Source organism: Malurus melanocephalus, unplaced genomic scaffold, assembly GCF_030028575.1.
Source record: "Malurus melanocephalus ecotype Western Australia unplaced genomic scaffold, MMel_1.1 scaffold_92, whole genome shotgun sequence".
In the NCBI taxonomy this organism is placed as follows: Eukaryota; Metazoa; Chordata; class Aves; order Passeriformes; family Maluridae; genus Malurus; species Malurus melanocephalus.
The window spans coordinates 2,357,903-2,367,333 of NW_026623324.1; the positions used below are offsets into that span (position 1 = coordinate 2,357,903).

General features: G+C 42.2%; 1 protein-coding gene across 1 annotated transcript in view; it reads left to right on the top strand.

Moving 5' to 3' along the window:
• The first annotated feature begins 576 nt into the window (after positions 1-576).
• TBCE (tubulin folding cofactor E) overlaps positions 577-9,431 on the top strand; it is a 25,552-nt gene continuing 16,697 nt past the window's right edge. Inside the window, exons 1-2 of the mRNA XM_057368468.1 lie at positions 577-710; positions 3,463-3,547. Coding sequence (XP_057224451.1) covers positions 611-710; positions 3,463-3,547 — 185 coding nt within the window. The 5' untranslated portion in view covers positions 577-610. The remainder of the gene's footprint in view (positions 711-3,462; positions 3,548-9,431) is intronic.

A 9,431-nucleotide genomic window follows, 5' to 3' on the forward strand; every position in this document is an offset into this window, starting at 1 on the left:
GGCACCGCCGCGCGGGCCCTGCTCGCCCAATCCGAGCGCCTTCCTCTCACCCCGCGGCGTTCTGGGAGCTGTAGTCCAAGGTCGGCAAGCCTGTGCGGCGGARCTGCCTTGATGAACTTCATTACCCAGAAAGCTCTACGGCTGCGACGCCCCAGACCGATTTGCCCCTGAAGGCGGTGACATGCGCAGGATAAAAAGTGGAGATGGGCCAATAGCGGGCCACGGCAGGGCGGCCCCGGGGCCCCGGCGGCCAATAGGAGCGCGCCGGGAGCGCGGGCGGGGCGGGTGTCGGGCGGTGTCGGGCGGCGCAGGGCGGAAGTGAAGCGGTGTCGCGTCTCCCGTCCGGTGCGTGAATTGCGCCCGCGGCCCCGTGTGTGTGGAGGCCGGGGGCCGAAAGCAGCATCAGAAGAGGCTGTTCAGGGAGCGGGGAGCGGGACGGGATGTGGGAGCGGCGGGGGTTAGTGCCGGGAGGGAGTCCGGCGTGCAGCCGGGCGGCAAAAGAGCAGCTCAAGATAGGGGCGTTGTAGGAGCAGAGACTTGCGCGTGTGTTAAGGGCGTTTCTTCCTATCCCTGCAGTTCTGGGAGCAGCCCGAACTCCAGCTATCCCGGGATGGCTGCCGGGGTGCCTCCCGATGCTGTGGGTCGGCGGGTCTCGTGTGGCACCGACTATGGAACTGTGCGCTATGTGGGCACCGTGTCTCGTACAGCAGGTGAGTGTCACAGAAGTAATAATCTTCATATTTAATGTCTCTTCTCGAGGTTCTATTCATGTTCTTCTTAATTAAAACCCCCCACATTGTCAAGTAGAACGAGGCAATTTACAAATTGATTTTTCTTCGTTGTTCTTGTGTAAATGTGGCAACTTCTAATCGTCGTGAGTTATTGGGTTTTGGGGYTTTTTTAAGAAGCCAGAGTTGCCAAAAGTAGTGTAAGAAGTACTTTACAGTCTGTTCCCTGATCTTTGTGCTGGTGTAGTCAGAGAAGGCGAGAGACAGGCAACAGCAGCTGATCTTYAGCCCAGGTACTGTTTTGATAACATGCTGTTGGGTTTGCATGACCAGGTCTGATAGTGGCAAGGGCTACATCTGTGAGAAGCTGCCAGAGGCTTTCTCCAACAGAGAAAGTGTCCAACAGAGCTAATGCCAGTTGGCTCCAGAATGGACCTGCTGCTGGCCAAGGCTGAGCCATCGGCAATGGTAGTAACACCTCGGTGAAGCCATCTTTAAGAACAGGAAGGAAAAAYTCATTGCACAGATTGTTATCAGAGAAAACTGAGTGAGACTATGTCAGAGGAACAGCCCTGCAGACACCAAGGTCAGTCAAGAAGGAGGGGAAGGAGGTGCTCCACATCTCTGCCAGAGCAGAGATTCCCTTGCAGGCCTACCAAGGCAGTTCCCCTGGCAGACCATGGGGGTCAGCAGSAGGGCAGAGATCTACCTGCGGCCCGTGGAGGAGACACACAGAGGTGGATGCCTGAAAGGAAGTGGTGACCCTGTGGGAAGCCCCCACCAGAGCATTTTCGTGGCAGACCTGTGGACCCACAGAGAGAAGAGCTCTGCTRTAGTCCTTGGTAGGACTTGTCACCCTGTGGAGGAGCTATACTGGAGTAGCATYTTCCTGAAGGACTACATCCTCTGGTATAAAGGGTTCCACAATGGAGCAGTTTCAAAGGAAGTGTACCGTGGCGTGTGGGGAGGACTTACGTTGGGCAAGTTCATGGAGGACTGTCTTCCATGGGAGGAAGCGCTCCTGCGCTGGAGCAGGGGAGGGACTCAGGAGGAAGCAGCAGAAATTATGTGTAATGAACTGACTGTAACCCCCATTCTCCGTATCCCTGCACTGCTGGTAGAGAGGAGATAGAGCCCAGGAAGGAGGGAGGGCTGGGGTGGGGGTATTTTTAAGATTAGTTTTACTTCTCATCATTCTGTTCTTGATTTTGATTGGTAATGAATTCAGTTTCTTTCCCTAAGTCAAGCCTGTTTTGTCCATGACAGTCGTCAGTGAGTGATCTCTCTCTGTCTCTCCTGTCCCATAGAGGTGGAGAGTGACAGAATGGCTTTGGATGGGCATCTGGTATCTAGCCTGGATCATCCCACCATACATATTCAAATTTATGGGAAGAAGACTAGCCTTGCATACAGTTCTGGAAGAGGCAGGAAGGATGACCAGGAACTGCATACTTGTCCTTCCTTCAGTTTCTGGAAAGATCGTGTAGTATGTTTCCTTGGGATCCATTTCCAAGCCCATGAAAGACAGGATGATAGTTGGGAATATTTGCTACTAGTAAAGAGGAAAAAGTTGTGTTTGACAGATATGATTACCTTCTGTAATGATATGTAATATGACTGTGAATGTTAGCAAAGAGAGAGCAAGGGATGTAATATTCTTTGACTTTAATCAGTCTTTTAATAGTGTCTCCATAAGAATCTTATTTAGAAGCTGAAGAAATACAAGGTAGATGAATGTTAAGTAAGTTGAAAGTTGTCARTTGGAAAAGAAATTAATGACTTGATATCAGGTAATGAGTGAGTACTACAAAATTAAATGCTGCAATCTGTATTGTTTCACGTATTCATTAGTGACTTGGGTGATGAACAGTGGTCGCCCTCAAATGGCTGCTGCGATTCAAGTTAGAATTGCAATCTGGATCAAGCTTTATGAACCCAAGAGATTCAGGGATAAATTTCCACATGTAGTATGGCCTAAGAAGTTCTAGCAACTCACAGAGTCTGTTGTAAAAGACTTGGGATTTAAGTTGGATACTGTCATGAATATGAGCCAACAGTGATCTCTTGTAACAAGCAAAGATACATGTTGTATTAGGTTCCCTTGGAGGGAAGTGATGAACATGGCCTGCAAGTTAAWGGAAGCTGTTAACCCTCTCTGGGGGCAGAGGTTCTTGACAAGGTTACATTTGGAGTAATGTATCTGATGTGGGAACRCTCCAGTTCAAGAAGGATGCAAATAAATTCTAGAGGATCTCAAAGATCTCCTCTCTTCAGGAGTCTTGGAGGACTGCCAACGTGGTTACGGGCACAAACCATACAGGTGTTGTGAAGAGATGGAAGGATCTGGGCTTGGTTAATGTGGTGAAGAAAAAGTGACATGACTTCCTACAGCTGTTTGACAGGTGGTTACAAAGATGGCACGGCCTAACTCTTCTTACTAGTACTAGATTATATAAGAAAGGACAATGGCCACAGCAGGAAAATCTTTTCCATTACAGAAGTAATGCAGCACTGGAATATGCTTGCCAGATGTGTTGCAATCTTTCTCCCCTTGGAAATTTTCAAGATCTGGCTAGGTAACAACTTACATGACTGGCTTGTTTTAGTACTGGTGATAATCTTCTGCTTTGAGAGAGAAAATTAGGCCAGGTGAACTGCAGAGGTTCCTTCCAACCATGATTTCAATGGTTATGATGCCATAAATTTGAAAACATATCTACCATTTTTTTTTCAGGAATTTGGCTGGGCGTGGAATGGGATGATCCTCAGAGAGGAAAGCATGATGGCAGTTACGAAGGAACACAGTATTTTAAGTGCAGGTGGGTTGATTCACAGCATTGGCATGTTGTGCRTGGTGATGAGATGATCATGGGAAAAGGCCCTTTGGCAATTTTTAGGGCAAACCCTTCTGTTATCAGTTGGCCAATATTAAAAAAGATCACAATTTTGAGTCCTCTGACTAGCTAATCCATAGAGGCTCTTGCAYTGTCATTAATCCAGTTACAGGCATTAGAATATAGTAAATACTTAGAAAACACGAGTCATATTTCCAGAGATATGTCATAAAATGGACTTTTGGATGTTATTAATATTACTGCTAGTAAGTTTTAGACCTTCTAATTCAGTTAGGAGATCAATATTTCCTACTCACCTTCATTAGGTAATCCTGAATGAAATCAGTCCATATTAACTGTTTCAAATACAGTTTAAATTCAGACTCAAGGTGACTTGCATGTATCTTGTTAAGGATAAATGCCAAGTTCCTGTTAATGATTTGGGTTATATTTGTATCACCAAGAWATCATTAAACATGTTCACTGCATTTAGTAAAATGCAAAACAAAGTGCAGCTGTGGGGAGGTTTTTAAATATATGCATGCATTACTTTGAAGTGTAAAGATTCAAGCACATAATGTGTTTGAAATTGCAGAATACAGGACACTAGAGCTGATATTAACTGTAGCAAGTAGTTGGTTCCTATGTCAGGAGATACTGCAATAGCTAAAAGTTTGTGAGTTAAATAGTAACTGGATGAATTCTTAGAAGAAAGTCATCAAAAGCTGTTAAATACTACAGGTTGCTAGCTCAGTAAGTTCCTGAGCACTGAAGTGGTGAAGGATGAGAGAACAAAACCTATTCTTTAGAAAAATAAATAAAGAAGGAAACACCCACCTGTGAGGACTGGATATTTTTTCCCTTGTATGTAATAATAACAGAGCAAGGTTTGAGGAGGATAAACACACTTAATACAAGGAAAAATTCGACATTGCTGGATTTTTTTTGCAGGTAAATAATTGGAAATTATTTACCTGCAAGGTTCAATGCAACCTTGTCTTTTAACTTAATGTATTAGTGGAAGTTGTTTCTTAAAACTTTAAATTTCGTTGAAACAGTTTCCAAGTTGAAGCTATGTTCTGCTGTAGGAGAAGAAATAGGAATAATTGGCTGACCATTCTAAATTTCTCTGGACAGAAAAAGCAATTGAACATTTTATGAATRTTTTTCAGAAACTTGACTGCTTTACATTTGTGTGGGGATGATATTTATATACATGTGTATAGACTCTTGAGTTTTTAGCAACCCAAGGGTATTATCTAATTAGTAACACAAAACCCARTTAGTATGCTTCCAGGAGATGAGATCTCAGATAATAATCTCATTTCTTGATGTAAGAATCAATGTTTTGAGTTAAGTTCAATACCCATAAGCAATATAAATGTTGTGGTCTTTAAACATGTTGTTCTTACAATACCTGTCCTTTGTACTCTGCTTTATTTCCAATCAGTAAAAGTCCTTCTGGAGTCTAAGAAAATAGGTAGTAAGTCTAGCAGTGCTCTATGACACACACACATAACTTCCTGGATGCAGACATGTTTGTAGTTTCGTACTGACTGTAAAGCTATAGGCAAATTAAAGCAGAAAATAGTTACCTTATTTTAGCAAAAGGATACTAAAAAAACAAATTTCAACTAAATTCTCCCACAATTTAAAATGTCAGCTCTTTACTACAACTGTTTAGGGAGGGAATATTTTTTCTTTGTAGATGTATACACATATATAAAAAAAATCTTTTTTTTTTTTCCCTTACACCTTATCACAAGTACCATTTGCCTACAAGCCTACTTTACTCTCTCCTTGAATTCTGATAAGGAGAAGMAGCTGGTCAAGTAGCTTGTACTGTAAAAAAATAAAGTGAAAGGACATTTTAAAATTATTTTTAAGGCGATTTTGAAAATAATTGTTAAAAAAATATATCCTTCAGAGTGGCATTTGAAAARAGATCATAAGAGGAAAATAAAACTGAATTTGAAATCCTCATTACTAGAGAATCTTCTTTCAAGTCCRTACTTGAAACTGTTAGTCTGCTTACAGCTGTATGCAATCCTTATAGTAGGCTCTTTTGAAAATACAACCTAAACTTTTATGTTTCATGGCAGTATGTTTATCTGGGTAATATATTATATGTTGATAATTGAACTTCTTAAGAATATAAGTACCAAAGAACAAAACAGCCATACTTCAAAATATGCTGACATCATGAGCATGTTCATCAACCCTGTTATCAGCTAGAAATGGTAATGCACAATCTAGTGGTGGTTTTGTGGGGTTTTTTTYCCGTGATAATAGGATATTGTTTCTTAATAACTGAGGAAGCTACTATTTTAGCTGTCAGTTGCAATAGTGTATAATGTAATTGAATTATGTTCTAAAGTTCAAGAGAAATTAGGAGTAATCAAGCCTTTAAACAGTGTTTAAATTTCTATACAGCTTTTGAAACAYGAGGATGCTTTCAAATAGTTCTTGTCCCACAGACCCATTCACACAGTTGTATGAATGTGCTCCCCTGGGAGATGTGGGTTACAAGCATGCATTCCTCCCCTGGGAATACCGGTGCCTTAACCATACAGAATTCCTCTGGGATACAGGGTTGCTCCAGCCTCTGTATCATTGTGCTGCTTCCTGCAGTCTATTCATGCAGCTGCTGGTAGAGAGCAGCTCTGAGGCCACACGTACACCCTGAGCTGTGGGGCACGTGTTGCTCCTCACCCTGTCTGTCCTTGCTGGGCCCAAGCTCACCTTAGAGCTGCTTCCTGGTAAGATACCATCTGGAATAGGCACAGATGTGCTGCTGCTCGGGTGACTTCTGACAGCATCAAAACAGGTTTTGACTGCTGCTCTGGTACCCTCTGCTTTCTCSCCACAGTAGCTGATATTCAGGCTTCTTTTATGTTTCCTGTCAAGTGGTGTGTCCCCCCACACCCCCATTAATCTGTCAAAAGAGAGTCTTCCTCATTAGCTCTCCTGCCAGTGAGTTTTGGGTATTCCATTCACACAGAGCATTTACACAGGCATTGCTATTTTAGTTGCTGTTTTTCTCCCTGCTGTTTTGCGGGGGGAGATGTGTGGATTCTCCAGCACTATTATGTCTACTTCTCTGCTTACATCACAAGATAGGAGTAACATTCTGCAGTTATCAYAGCAATTGCACACATTCAATCACCTATTTAGGGTACTTTGAGTCATAATTCTCTCCCTGCTAGAGAATGTTTTGTTCTTCCCAGATCACTTTCCAGAGGAATCCTGATATATCAATAGCTCCTGTAGAAGTATTGACCATATTGAATTGCAATCCCTTATCGCAGATTTGAGTTTCACAGCAGGCCAGAGAAATGGAGAAAAGTACAGAAAAAGCTTATTTTGTTATGTTTTCAGCCTGGCACAATTGCAGTTGCTGCCCAGATCTTTCTGGCCTTTTCCCCCTTTGTGTTATTAAGTTTTCTTCTGGTGGAAGCTTAGACTTCTGTCTATTTGTGTAGTCCTGAAATGCTGAGTCATCCATGGCATCAGTTTTTTCTTCTTCAGTGAGTTTTATAAGCTGTGTGTAGACAGCAGTTGTGACCAGTTGTATGTTATTGTTTTTGAATTTTATGTTCCTGCCCAAAGCAATCACAGAATTGTTTCACTTGGGAAAAACCTTCAAGATCATCAAGTTCATCAACTTAGCACCACCCTGTTCACCATTAAACCATGTCCTCAAGTGCAATAATCACATGTTTTTTGAATGCTTCCACCACTTGCCTGGGCAGTCTGTTCCAATGCTTTGCAACCTTCTCTGCAAAGAAATTTTTCCTGTATCTATCTAAACCTCCCAAGGTCACAGAAGTAGGTCAGATTGGTGAAGCAGGAGCTGCCCTTCATAAACCGACACTGGCTGGGCCTGATTCCCTGGTTGTTTTACACGTTACATGATGGCACTCAATATAATGTGTTCCATGAAAGAAGAAGATCTGTTTATATTAAATCAGTCATTTTTCCTTCAAGGATGACAGTTTCAACTCCAGGGATATCTACCTAGAGCACATACAAACTCTTAAAATACAGGAAAAGTATCAATATTGATTTAGTGTCCATGAAGAAAAAGTGATTTCCATTTTACAAAGGCAGAAAGCATTCCTAAAATACCTTTTAGCCTGAGAAGGTTTCAGTTAAGAAGTTTTGTCCATCAGCAACTTATGCTCTTTGCTGCCAATAGTTGTCCCTAACTACTGCTCAAACATGTTTTCTGCGTACCAGCAGAACCTTAASATAGCATCTAAAACTGCAGATGTCTGTCTGTCTTTCCTGTGAAAGCTCAGAGTCAAGTTTCATGTGTGTTTAACTAAGGTAAACTTTCAAGAACAGGAAGTATTTGCTCATGTTTGCAAAGCTTCTGCTATTCCATCAGATAGGAATTTGATGCACCATGTTAGGTGGTAGTGTTAGGTTTGATGCTTGTGGCCTGTTCTAAAACTTGAAGGAATTTCTTTACTGAAGTGTGTAGATTCTTCCGATAGAAGTTTGGTCTGCTGAACAGRTACCTTCCCGTAGGAGGAAGAGATCTGTTCAGAGCCTGTGTAGAAAASATGTGCCTGGATTTAAGCAGCTCCATTTTATGACACCTTATGAGCCTTGTAGTGCATTTCCTGCAGTCATGATGATAATTGCCTGGAGATGATCATTGCAAACATGGTCCTGGGCAAAGAAGCCCTTTGATCCGTGTTTACTTCCTAGGCTGATAAAGCTGACATCTCTCTCCGTGGCTAAGAAGCTTCTGCAGTCAGAGAGCTCAAGGGTGTAACTGTTATATRTACCTCCTGCATTATTCTTCAGGTACTGACAAGTGTGTGTGTGATATTTCCCTAGCATAGGAACAGCCATCATGTACCTGTAATGATGAGCAGCACCACAACTTAGTTTTATATTAGCAAAGAATGGTGCCAAATTTCCTCTTGATTCAGGAAGCTGAATAGCTAATCTACATTTTAATGAATGTCTTTGAAGTGTCCTGGGCATGCCAGCAGATGGGCTGTATGCTTCAGGCTACTGARTCATGAATAGGAACTGTCCTACAAGATGACTTCTGAGATTGGGGTCAATCTCTCTATTCTAAAAGTCAGTAGGAAGTGCCAGTATTAACTAAAGCCAGCTGGTTGCCAGAGCCCCACCTGACCATATTCCACATTTTCTCTTTAAGAAAATGGGGCCATATGTTCTACCACTTTATTTCCACACAGTGTTTTGTCCTGACTGCAAGGTATTTTGCATAAGTGGGAGCAAAATCCTTGTCAGACGTCTGAGTGTTCAGCTTAAGTCAGGTTCATCAGTAGTTCACAGGTTCTTCTGTCTCATGATATGCTTGCTGGATGATTTTTTAGATTAGGATTTATGTATTTAGTTCCCAGTTATGTAGACTGATGGCTAATAGGTGTGTTGTTGCATTAGTCCAGGTGCTGTGCATTGTTTGTGCAGTTCATATGCCTCAGTGTGAAAGTTAATACAGGCAGTGTGTTTTAGGGAAAAGGAGTTAYGCTGACCTCTCTCCTTGAATACACAATAATTTTGCTTGAAAATAGGYTCCTATTGCAGTTTCATTTCCTGTCCTTAGTGACAGTTCCTGAAAAAGTAGATCAAGTAAATAGACTGGAACTGAAAAAGAAGCTTAGGCTGTGGAATGGATGTCAGTATACATTAGGTAACTTATAATAGCATGRAGAGTAATGGGAAGTGATAGCAACAGGAGAGAAAATCTATGTACTTGTGATCAAGACAAAAAGAGAAGGGATAAAAAAAGAGAGATAAAGATACTAAAATTTTCTTGTAGCTTTGAATGACAAGGGACAGAGTAGCAAGGTTCCTCTGCCCTTCCACATCCCACACCTCCCCC